Consider the following 13,529-nt stretch of genomic DNA (forward strand, 5'->3'; position numbering starts at 1 on the left):
TTATTAGAATTCTTAGTGTTGGATTTAGAGTCTGTTTGATAGAATATAATACTAATTAGACAGACAGACAGACAGACAGACAGACAGACAGACAGACAGACAGACAGGCAGACAGGCAGATAGATAGATAGATAGATAGATAGATAGATAGATAGATAGATAGATAGATAGATAGATAGATAGATAGATAGATAGATAGATAGATAGAAAAGATACATAGTCATTTAGAGATGTGTGTAGCTTGTAGCTTAATTGTCTACTGAGTAAAATAATATCAATATTTCAGTCGAAAGTGCTTGAATATAAAATGTTGACGTGATGAAGCTCTCATGCTCTCATCTCATCTGCTGTGGTCTCTTCCATTAAGTGTAGTTCATAAATATATCCATAAATATTTAGTCCTTAGGATAAGCACTGGTTCTGAAAAAGGTCAGAAATGCATTTCATTTAAATTGTTCATGTTTAACCCTTAATCTATGAATAAGAATAAGAATAATCTGACACTAAAAATAGAAATGTCTATATGATGAGACAAATCATAAATAATTCATGAGGGAGGCTAGACCACAAGTTTCACCATGGAAAGGGAAAAGAAAGGTGAATGGAGGCATTAAAATGAAGAGACATGTACACAGAGAAAGGCAAGAAGGAAGCAAGTCTAGACATCAGGAGAATAAAACATGAGGCCCAGCAGAAAGAAAAAAACAGCAAGCGGTCTGCTTTGAACAGAGAGACGGACAATAAGATTTCCAGGCAGGAAAAAAAAGCAGAATAACAAAGAAAAAAAAAGATGGATGTTCTGGGAAGCCGTGAAGACCCGTGAAAAGTCACTGCAGATTCTTCAGCATGGCATTGTACTGAGATCCTCACGTGTTACCCAATCAGAAATGTTTCTTCATCCATGCGGAGGCTCTGGGATGAATACGCTCCGGACGGAGGGATTGATAAGGATACAGCAGAGTAGTGAAAAAAAACCTGACAGCCTTGAGGCAGAGCTTTCCAACGGCGCACTGACGGATCACGAGGTTTATAAAGATTGTACGCTAGACTTACTGTATGCACTCACTCATGGCAGGAATCTAAAAAAAAACGATCGTCCGCCGTATTTTTAAGCAGCTCCGTATATGTAAACTGACGTCAAGGCGTCGTGTTTGAGGTTCGATCGGTGGGAGGTGATGTTTGTGGAAGCTGACTGTGTTTGTGGTGTTAAAGCAGGAAGGGAGGCTGAGGTCATGTGATCTCTCTCTCATCAGACGGTGGGAAAGATGACTCCAAAATGACCCTGTCTCTTACTATATCAGCTTCAAAGCATGAGTTGAAACACACACACACACACACACACACACACACACACACACACACACACACACACACACACACACACAAGCACACAAGCACACATATATATATTAGGGCTGGGCAAGTTTACGCGTTTTTATCGCGTTAATGCATTAATTAATTAACGCCAACAATTAGTTTATCGCGCGTTAACATACTTTTTATTTTGAAAGTCCATTGCTCACTGCGTTTGAAAACACATACTGTAGATAGACTGGGTCACAGGAGGGGAGGGATGTTTATCAGTACGCTACTGACTGCTTGGGATGAGCGTCATCACGCGTCTCAACCAATGAAAGCATTTGTTTAGTGCCTAAGAGAGCTACAGCGCGAAACAGAAAATATCTGGTTGGAAAAAGGTAACGAATAATGGAAAAAGGTAACGAAATCTTCTGGACATATTTATTTTTTTTTATTACAAACTAAATAAAACATTAATGTTTTAATGTTTCATTCATACGTTAATGTTATATTTAATTTGATTACATTAATGTTTAAGTTAAGATTTACAAGAAGTGTTAACTGCTACTAACTTTTAACTGCTGTAAAAAAGCACTTTATTTGTTTAAAGTTTTGACAAACCAAATGTTATTGCACTTTTGTTCATACAGCAGTACTTTGATAGAATAAAATTATGCGATGCACTACTTTTGATTTCATTATTGAGTTTTGCACATGCTGCCATTAATCGTGATTAATCACAGAAAAAAAATCATGCGATTAATCTCGATTAAAATATTTAATCGTTGCCCAGCACTAATATATATAAAACCTGAGGTGAAGCTGTGATGCACTGGTGCATTTGGGCCAAAACAGAGCAGCAGCAATAAAGCACTCATGTGCCTACAGGAGCAAAGAGAAAAGCAGCCTCTCATGTTGAGAGCAATCTTTCAAAATAATAATCAAGACGTAGTAAAGGACTGGACAACCGTAACAGCTACAGCAGTGAGGGATTGCTAATAAACCTTACGCCTCATGGCAGCGCTAGGCTGCTGGTACTGTACAAATCTCACTGGCCAGAAAAATACGGGTTTGTTTGCTCGGTCTCATTCAAATCATGGGTTCTTATTAATGCACTCGTAATACGAGATCGTTGCTATGGTAACAGTGGTTCACATGAACGCACCAGATAAACTAAACGCCTTGTCATTTTTTTTTTTTTGTTTGTTTTTTTACAGGATTCCTTGATTTATAAGATTTCTGTCAGGATATTTAGATTTATTTAGTATTTTTGGAAGGAGTCTCTAGTGCCAGTGTTTTGTTTTGTTTATTCACTAAAAGTTTTTTTTGTTGCATTTAAATAAATAAACAAACAAACACAAAAAAGACCATTTATAGCTACTATAATGTAAGTGATCATGGATAAAATAATAACTATTAAAAAGCATCATAACACTAGCTGAGGGATCGTCAGGGATTTACTAAAGCTGGGCTCGTAGCTGAGGGACAGTCAGGGATTTTCTTCCTGTGCCGAGAGTTACAGTACGTGCTGAACAACTCAGAAGGCATAAAGATCCTGCACAGCTTTGGTTACATTGCACCGTGTGGTTTTGTATCGATTCATTCATGTCCTGTCATTAGTTTGCACATCGCCCTTTAATTACGTTGTGTATTAAGTCATTCGTACCAATAAACTGACGCTCCGCTCTGCTGGCAAAATAGATACGCAACTTATGGGACATTTTCATCAGTGTTGACAAATGAATTATTCCATGGCTGTGAGTCTGATCTATAATGAGTCAGGATTCTGTTGTCTTTCAGCATGAGACGTGTGTTTTTCATTCCGTCGATAACCTTACACAGAATTTTAGAGGTTGACGAGAAACACCTTCATATTTTATCTGCTTATGTGTGTAAGGAACATGAACTAAAACACTACAAATTTATAAATCCCTGAGTGTCTACTTTCATATGAGCTTCATATTAACCACCACTGTGAAGTGAGACATGAATAACTCATTCATTCACTAATTCATTCATTTTCTACCGCTTATCGGAACTATTCTCGGGTCACGGGGAGCATCATCGGGCATCAAGGCAGGATACACCCTGGACGGAGTGCCACCCCATCGCAGGTCACACACACACACTCTCATTCACTCACACACTCACACACTATGGACAATTTTCCAGAGATGCCAATCAACCTACCATGCATGTCTTTGGGGAGGAAACCGGAGTACCTGGAGGAAACCCCCGAGGCACGGGGAGAACATGCAAACTCCACACATACAAGGCGGAGAATCGAACCCCCAACCGTGGAGGTGTGATGCGAAGCATGTCCCCCCCATTAAATTATTGAAATGTATTAATAATTCTGATAGGGACTTACTGTATGCATGCTTGCTATGTGGATAGATGATGGCTGTGCATACGTGTGTGTGTGTGTTGTGTGTGTGTGTGTGTGTTTGTGTGTATGAATCAGGAGTCTCACCCAGGCCTCTGGGAGTGATGGAGCTGCAGGATGCAGGGTTAACAGCCCAGTAGTAGTACTTCAGAGTGTGCATGAGCTGCAGAACGGTTCCCACACGTCTGATGGTGTTATAGATCGTCGCAGTGCCGATAAATTCAGCCGAAAGGTACGTGTAGAGCGACAGCTGCACCTGAACGACAAACACGAATGGGTGAAACTCATTCATTCTTTCTTCACAATAGGAAACTTCCAATTTCTTATTTTTAATGAAACTCTTCCCCGAACCAATTGATTAAAAACAAATGAATGTGTATCGCTGTCAGCATCGGTACGGCTCCTCTGTCCTTAGAGGCCAATTCACACTAACTGAAATCATTAAGAATGAAACAGACCCAATTATATTTTAATGAATGTGAATATAGAGGATCGAATCCAGGAAGACGACGAGAGTCATGATTAAAAACTGAAAGACATTAAATTAGTCAGTCGTATGATTGCCAACATGCATTTTCTTTTGTTTGGTTTTAAAAGCGACAGCAGGCAATTTTAAAGGGAATGCCATAATAAGTTACGAACCAAAAAATAAATAAAAAAGTCTAGACTCTAGACAAATCAAATTTTATACTTTTAGTCAACTTAAATTGTATTTATTTGTTTGTTTGTTTCTTTGTTTGAAATTAGCACTACAGCCATGGGGCAAAAGATGCTTGAAAGTATGCAAAATTTATTGCTGTACATTATTCACAATTGTCTGGTTTCTATTAGACCTAAGAAATAAGACAACATGCATCCATTCATCCATCCATCCAATCATCCATGCATCTATCCAATAATCATCCATCCATCCATCCATCCATCCATGCGTCCATCCATCCATCCATCCATACATCGAAACATCCAATCATAATCTATTGATGCATCCATTTATCCATCCATCCAATCATACCTTTGGAGTACAAGTTATCCTATAATCATCCATCCATCCATCCATCCATCCATGCGTCCATCCATCCATCCATCCATCCATCCATACATACATCGAAACATCCAATCATAATCTATTGATGCATCCATTTATCCATCCATTTATCCATCCATCCAATCATACCTTTGGAGTTCAAGTTATCCTACAGATGGTAACATGGCACAATTAAAACACACTCACACACACTTGCACTCACATTTACACACAACAGACAATTTATGGACACCAATCAGCCCGCAGCACAAGTCTTCGGATTGAGGGGAGAAACCGGAGAACCCCTGAGGAAACTCAATTCAACTCAGTTCAATGTAATTTGTACAGTGCTCGTAACAATGGACGCTGTCGCAAAGCAGCTTCATAGGAATATTAAACAGCAATATACAAATGCTAAGAGTTTACATCTAAATGTATATTTATCCATAATGATCAAGCCAGAGTTGTTTTGTTAAGTAATATTTATGTAACATATTAGAAGAATTTTAAACCTACCACCGGAAACACAGCTATAACTGTCAGGGTTAGAAATAAATATAAACAAATTATAAAAAATATATATATTTGTAAAAAACAGAATAGTACAAGAAAATCTTATTTTTCATAAGCCCTATTCGGACGGGACTAGTTTTCCAAACGACGTTTGAGTTAGACTTTTTTTTTCAGCCGACGTCTGCCATTTCATGTATGGATTCGGAAGGGACTGACATCTCTGTGTTTATTACGGAGGTAGGAGTGTATGTGTTTTACATGTGGGTGTTGCACAAGACCACATGTCCAGGATGCGTGGATTGCGTATGATCATATGACCGATCAATAGTAAAATGGCGGCGAAAAAGAAAGCGGCACGACACTGGAGTTGACACTGAAACTTGAATACCGGTGCGCTAAGGTTAATACGGTAGTTCATGTTGACCAAAACAGACAAGAAAACGCGTTTTGGAAAAAACATTTTCGGCAATCACAGACATTCGCATGCAGACGGGATTAGATTTCTCAGAGGGCCGATTTTGCTGAAAAACAGTAGGTAATTTACTCTGGAATTTTTACACAGGTCGTGTGAGAAAAAGACAGACATGGCAGATTCGGACGGGATTAAAATCACAAAGTACGTCTGTGAAACTGAAATTTCTCCAGCGAAACTGTAAAACTAGTCCCTTCCGAATAGGGCTATAGAAACATAATCGACACCTGTCCAATCACAATCACGCATTCGGCACTGCTGTGAGATTAAACGCATTAGCACATCGGTAACTCGGCAGTACGTTATATAACGACACGGCGTTAAATGGCATCCGCAACCCAAACCCACATCAACCCACATCAACACTCCTGTGAAAACCTCCTGTGGTTGTGGTTCATCCTCTAAGCATCAAACATGACATGAGAAAGCCAGAAGTCTGGGGGTTAACATGCTATTGATGGGCTCGTCTCTGAGGAAGAAGAAGAAGCTGGTTATAAAGAGAGACAGCTCATCAGTTTAAAGTTTTTCTCTCCTGGAGGAGCTGGAGGATTGGTCAGTATGATGCAGGAGGTGTAGAGAGCTCTACCGTGAGACGGATGTGTAACAGAGAGACGTCTAGACAGCTCTGTTCTCTACAGATTTACAGAAAACTCGACTCCTTTTTATTTACAGCAAATGATCTACTGCGATTTCCTCTTTCTTTCCATCCATCCATCAATCCATCCATCCATCCATCCATCCATCCATCCATCCATCCATCCATCCATCCATCTCACTATCTTTCTATTTCACTCTCTCTTTCTCCCTCTTGCACATATTCTGCATTGTTCTGCAATGATTTCTCTCTCTTTCTCCATAAAACTTACTTTCTTTCTCTACCAACTCTCTTTTTCTCTTCCTCTCTCCATCTAGTTCTCTCTCTCTCTCTCTCTCTCTCTCGTATCCTGCATCATCTTGTCTCTAACACTCACCTTCTCTTTTCCATTTTCTGAATTGCACTTGGCCTCCAAAGACCTGCCAACATCTCTCTCTCTGTCTCTCTTTCCCTATCTCTCTCTCTCTTTCCCTCTCTCTCTCTCTTTCTCTCTCTCTCTCTGTCTTTCCCTCTCTCTCTTTCCCTCTTGCTCTTTTCCTCTTCTCTCTCTCTTTCTCTCTTCTCTCTCTCTCTCTCTCTCTCTCTCTCTCTCTCTCTCTCTCTCTCTCTCTCTCTCTCTCTCTCTAGTCTTCTGCATTTATTTCCATGCCTCAGTGATTTATTCACGGCAGGCCCTCATGGAGTGGTCTCTGAGCCGAGCGTGTTTGGCACACAGAGCTCCGTCCCTGTTTAGTATGCCTCATCCATTGCTTCATGGGTCATTACGGAGCACGAGAGGCCAAATTCCAATCGTTTATAGCATTTCAAAAACATACTTTCCTCCGAGTTTAACGGCGAACTTTGACAACAAGCAATAAGTTGTTATTGTGGAGAAATTACACAGGTCTGTAAAAGATGATGATTTTTTGCCTGACTTGGGGAATGGGATTAAGTGGCACTTTAAAAGTTCTGACTTTTAGAAACTAATTGGAGCAAACAGAGCTCATATTCAGCTGCGGCACACGTAATTGTTACGAGCTCGTACAAACTCGGGTACAAAAAGTGTTGGACTGATGTTCACCTTATCCGTGGCTTTCTGTTCGAAATATTCATCTGCAGGCAATACAAAACAAATACTGTAGAATGTGATGAAGAGTTACTGTAAGTTTAATCCGGCATGTTAGCAGATAAGTCCTTAATTACATCACCGGTGGTTTTAACAAGTCTTCAATTACAGCTGGTCAAAATCTTAGCAAAATATCCTCTAGATGTCTCTAATGACTTAACTGGCATGATGTAAATTTTGCAGGCTGCACAATTCAGGTTAAAAATAAATAAAAACTTGTCATGTTATTGGTTTGGACCAAAATTGGGTATCAGAAAAGCATTTGTAAAGAAATAAATTAAGTTTATTTAATTATTATTATTAAGGTTTTTTTTTTAATTATTATTAAATTATTAAGTTTTTTACCAGTACACCAACATCAATTGACATTTTCAATCAGCATTATATATATATAATTTTATCTCTGCAAGTCTGATCTAAAATATGTCAGAACTGTTGGCTTCCAGTACGAGACGTGTGTTTTTTCCTCTGTTGGTGTCAGGGTTATGTTTGGACGTTGGCAGCCGGTACTCTAGGGGGCGTCCTGGCAGTGTTTTTCATGTGTCATGGTATTTGGTTTTGTTTGTTTCATGAACATGTGTTTTTGCCCCATCCTAGCCTTAATCCCTTTCCGCTTACGTGTCACAAGGTGCCTCATGTGGCCGTGTTGTGTGTCACAGCATGGAATCCTTCTTCAAATTTGTGTTTGTCTTCGTCTGTGGTTTCTGTTAGGTGCCTCTAGCTTTTGTTTGTTTTTGTTTGTGTTCCTTGGTCTGTGTTTCGGTTTCATTTCTGCTCTTATGTACTTTCCCTGTTTTCCAAGTGTTTCCTGACCTTGTTACCCTTGTATATATATATTTGAGAAGCAGTGGTGGGCCAACTGGTTAAGGCTCTGGGTTGTTGATTGGAGGATCGGTGTTCAAGGCCCAGCACAGCCAAGCTGCCACTGCTGGGCCCTTGAGGAAGGCCCTCAAACCTCCCTGCTCCAGGGGCGCTGTACAGTATCATACAGTAGCTGCCCCTGCACTCTGACCCCAACCTCCACAGTTGGGGTATGTGAAAAAAGAATTCCACTGTGCTGTAATGTATATGTGGCGATAATAAAGGCTTCTATGCCCCCCCCCCCCCATTCTATATTAACCCCTAGTATTCTAGGGAAAAACAAAGATCCTCATGAAACACTACAAATTTCTGAGTGTCTACATTTATATGAGCTTCATATTAACCATCACTGTGGATTAAGACACGATAAATATACAATAGTGAACATGGAAACAACAAAACTGGAGCAAAATCCATTTTGTGGCCTCGGGGAAAAAGAGTTAATCTAGTCTGTGAACCGATTCCTCAAATCCATCGCCTGTGTCTTTAATAAATATTTAATTACAGTAGGTAAAAATCTTCAAATAAGTTTAGACATACTGTGTGTATTCGGTTTCTATCACCGAATGATGAAAGAAAATGCACCACATTACTGGTTTTGGCCAAATTTAAGAACTGAGATTCCCTCACCTTAGCCGGAGTGTGGATCCAGATAGCCGGGTTGAACAGAATGTGGTCACACAGCTGTTTGAGAAGCGGCGCGCCGTGGCTCAAGCCGTCCAGGTACTTGGCGAAGCCGAGGAACTGCTCCAGCACGGCCCTGGTGATGTGCACCCGCGACGACTGCACGACAAAAGTGCACCATTTGTTAGTTAGTTTGAAATGCTTTGACTTTGGAGCAGAGTGGACTTTAACTTTGCCAGAAGTTTGGTAGGTGATTAGTAGAGGATGTGATGGCACCTGTGGGGTAGCTGTGAGCTGTGAGCGGGTCACAAACAGATGGCGAGGTATGTGTGAATGAGACAGCGAGCAGCGGGAGTGTTGCTGTACTAAGATCATCTCTCAGGTGCAGTCTCCTGGCAGCTCACATTTACAGAGGGACAGAGTACAGATGCGTTTTTTTTACCCTTCCTGAGCCCAAGGTGAGAATGAGGAATGGAATTTGAAAGAGAAAGAGATGGATGAATGAGAGGATGTTGTAGGTCTGTCTGACACGGCACCTGACCGCTCAATTTCCTGATCTATCACTCCAGAGAACATGGAGGCTGAGAAAAGCAGATTTTTTTTTTTCATCTGCAGCAGCACCTGAATGTAGGACATATAATACATTATATATATATATATATATATATATATATATATATATATATATATATATATATATATATATATATATATATATACACACACACAGTGAGTCATGAGTCCTTTTAATGAAACAATCAGTAAGATTATCATCTTAAACTACAGCCACAAGAAGAAGAAAAGGAAGAAGATAAATAGGAAAACCAGGAAGAGAGGCGGAGGACGAGGACAAAAAATGAGGGTGAGAAGAAGAAGCAGGGGGAGGGGTAAAATAATAAGTAGAAGGAGAATTAGGAGTAGTAAGTGAAAAGTGAAGATAAGAAGATGATGAAGAGAGAGAGGAAGAGGAGGTAAGGGAGAAGAAGAAGAAGAAGAGGTTCGGGAGGAGCAGAAAATGTACAAGAAGGAGAAGGAAATGATGGAGGAAAGTAAGAAGAGAAGGAGTACGTAGAGGAGGAAGGAGGAGGAGGATGTGTAGGATTAGGAAGAAGGACAAGAATGACATGAAGAGAAAGACAGAGAAAAATATGTCATTTAGCATCTTTTAATCAGTGATCTTATTTTCTTCTGCATAAAAACCTTTCTTTATTCAGACCTATTAGCCTTTATAGAGGTAGCTGATTATGTTTTAATTGTGACTGTAGAATACACAACTCCAGAGCTAAACAGTGAGAGTGTTTTATCTTCATCTGTACACGAGGGATCACAAACAAAACAGGTCTGAGAGCGGATCCTTGAGGGACCCCACATGTCACATTTGGTCATGAGCGTGATCGAGCTGCAGTGTCTTAGAGATAAGAGAAAAAACCAAGCACACATACTTAGTTAACCTGAACACAGACACTCTGCTTTCCTGTATTTCTGTTAAAAGAAATCAGGATTTAATTGTCCATAACTGAATGGATGTCCGGTTTAAGGAGAGAGAGAGAAAGAGGGCAGGAAAGGTTGTAATAATATTATCAGCTGCGTATTCAGGAACTGCTGCTGATGCCGGCGGCCATCGTAAGGTCCTGGATTTTTATGTGATTTTAATTAATCTAATGTACCGACGCTTGACATTTTCACTGTTCTGCTCTCAAATTGGTGGAAATCCCCTTCGGTGATCGTCACAAATGAAAAAGAAGCCTATTAATCATTACTATGAACAATATATACAATAATTTTTACTCATCTGTCCAATAATCGAATCATTTTTGACCTTTTATTTTGTCATTTTTCGGTGATACTCATAATAAATATAGCTAACCGATGTTCATTTTTTTCTGGCCTATACGTCGCTAGATTTTAATTCCATATTTATGAACTTCATTAAAACATTCTCTATTTTTCTTGACTGAAAGCCTGCACAATCACAAAGCTCAAAACACTTACGCAAAAAAGATTCATGGCTCACTTCCTGTTTTTTTTTTTGGTGATATAATATAACGGTTTAGTATTGCGTATCGTATATTAATCCCGTCTTATTCCCACAGTCGAATGATCTTGAAAAACAATGTCGACACTGCGATCAGCCACATACAGCTACTATTTTAGTTGAAAAATTCTGAAGTTGAGAATCATAAGCACCAACCTTTTCCAGGAGATATCCGATCACCAGGAAGCCTTTTCCTCCCAGCATCTGTTCCTGCATGGCTACAGAGCTCTTCAGCAACTCCACCAGGAAACCCAGAAGACTAGCGCTGTTAGACGGTACACAGAAATAAACACGACAATCCCTGAACACAAGTCGTAAAGATTGCTATACAAAATAAACATCTTCCTGTTAAAAGCAGAAGACGTGGCAAAGAAAGTTTGTTTGACAAGTGAAAATTGAGAATGTTTTATGATTCTCCCTTTCCTTTTTTCAGTGTTCTCCATTAGCTTTTACTACAGTAATTACAATAGGCCATGTGCCTCATGTCTCCGCCCCTTGTCTGTCATCGGTCTGTTACTGAGTGTGTTCACATGTTTCTTGTTTTCTTGTGTATCAGTACCATTTTGCTCATCCGCCAATAAAAATCAGAAGAAGAAGAAGTACCATTTTGCTAGATTTGTATTTTACTAATTGAATATTTCTACTCGCAACTCAAGGAAATTTACAAAGAGGAAACACTTTAGGTTTAAATTAAGTTTAAAGGTTTTAAGTAGATTTAAATTAGATATGTCTTAAAGTAGCTAGCTAAGTAGGATTTAATTTGCTAATATGTGTTAAATTAGATAGCTAATTAGGTTTAAATAAGATATGTCTTAAATTAGCTGGCTAAGTAGGTTTAAGGCAGCTAATCTGTCTCTAGGTAGCTAGCTAAGTAGGTTTTAATTAGCTAATATGTCTTAAATTAGATAATATGTCTTAAATTAGCTGGCTAAGTTTTTTTTAAGGTGGCTAATCTGTCCTAAGGTAGCTAGCTAAGTAGGTTTTAATTAGCTAATATGTCTTAAATTAGCTGGCTAAGTTTTTTTAAGGTGGCTAATTTGTCTTAAGGTAGCTAGCTAATATGTCTTAAATTAGATAATATGTCTTAAATTAGCTGGCTAAGTTTTTTTTAAGGTGGTTAATCTGTCCTAAGGTAGCTAGCTAAGTAAGTTTTAATTAGCTAATATGTCTTAAATTAGCTGGCTAAGTTTTTTTAAGGTGGCTAATTTGTCTTAAGGTAGCTAGCTAAGTAGGTTTTAATTAGATAATATGTCTTAAATTAGCTGGCTAAGTTTTTTTTTTTAAGGTGGCTAATCTGTCTTAAGGTAGCAGGCTAAGTAGGTTTTAATTAGATAATATGTCTTAAATTAGATAACATGTCTTAAATTAGCTGGCTAAGTTTTTTTTTTAAGGTGGATAATCTGTCTTAAGGTAGCTAGCTAAGTAGGTTTTAATTAGATAATATGTCTTAAATTAGCTGGCTAAGTTTTTTTTTTAAGGTGGCTAATCTGTCTTAAGGTAGCTGGCTAAGTAGGTTTTAATTAGATAATATGTCTTAAATTAGATAACATGTCTTAAATTAGCTGGCTAAGTTTTTTAAGGTGGATAATCTGTCTTAAGGTAGCTAGCTAAGTAGGTTTTAATTAGCTAATATGTCTTAAATTAGATATGTCAAATTAGCTGGCTACATTTGTTTAAGGCGGCTAATCTGTCTTAAAAAAACTAGCTAAGTAGGATTAAATTAGCTATTATTTCTTAAATTAGCTAGCTAAGTAGGTTTTCTAAATTCTTTTTTTAAAGTTAGCTAGCTACTTATATTTTGTGAATTAATGTGTTTAATTCTTTTCTTGTTTTTTTTTGTACAAACAATAATTACAAGTCTCTTAGTTTTCATTCCAGCAAAGTTCTTAAATACCAGTTAGCAAAACTCTAGGTTTGTCAGGAGTTAGCATCTTCCTTATGACTGCGTTTAGTGAACTAAGTCAAGCAGGATGGAGTTTGATGAACATGTGGTCATCTCCCATTTTATTAGTTACATTAATTAAATTTTATTCTTGAATACTTTGGCTCTACCTCAAGATCTTCTACATCTTAGGGTGCTTTCACACCTATAATTCGGTTCATTTGGTCCGGACCAAAAGCAAAAAATGACCCATTGTAGCTTTTCAGCAGTTTTGGTTCCTTTTCACACCACACTGATCGTTCTGTTCCGCACCAGTTGAAACGAACCAAAATGCAGTCATGTGATAACATCCACATCACTCATTGGCCACATGTCTTTGAGCGTATTTCATAGACTGCTTCTCTATTGGTCAGAATAAACGTGCGGGAAATTTCAACGAAACTCCGGAAGTAAACAAAAGAGGAAAATACAGCATACAATACACCATGGAGAGACGACTGTGCGCTGCGATTATGTTCGTGGTTGTAATCTACTACATCGCTTGTATACAGTATTCCATGCAAAGTCTTAATTTTCAGAATGAAGCGCGGATGCGGCTTGAAAATATAATTTTAATGCACTGCAAACGGCGAAGACGCATCGCAAGAGACTTCAGGAGGCGGCAAGCATTACTTTTGCAAAACAGTGACATGCTCATCTTCCGAAAATATTGCCAACGACCCACTACGGCAGC

At 38.8% G+C, this 13,529-nt stretch overlaps 1 protein-coding gene across 5 annotated transcripts in view; it reads right to left on the reverse strand.

The window, feature by feature from the left end:
- The window catches only part of nbeab (neurobeachin b), a 417,880-nt gene that overhangs the window by 259,740 nt on the left and 144,611 nt on the right, over window positions 1-13,529 (reverse strand). For 4 of the 5 annotated variants that reach the window (XM_047820677.1, XM_047820673.1, XM_047820672.1 and 1 more), the window contains exons 11-13: window positions 11,071-11,179; window positions 8,886-9,038; window positions 3,773-3,941 (exon numbers count right to left, since the gene is read on the reverse strand). In XM_047820677.1, the coding sequence (XP_047676633.1) occupies window positions 3,773-3,941; window positions 8,886-9,038; window positions 11,071-11,179 (431 nt within the window). Of the gene's footprint in view, window positions 1-3,772; window positions 3,942-8,885; window positions 9,039-9,155; window positions 9,346-11,070; window positions 11,180-13,529 lie in introns of those variants that run through there. The other variant, XM_047820674.1, reaches the window with a different exon arrangement.

Source organism: Tachysurus fulvidraco, chromosome 11, assembly GCF_022655615.1.
Source record: "Tachysurus fulvidraco isolate hzauxx_2018 chromosome 11, HZAU_PFXX_2.0, whole genome shotgun sequence".
NCBI lineage: Eukaryota > Metazoa > Chordata > Actinopteri > Siluriformes > Bagridae > Tachysurus > Tachysurus fulvidraco.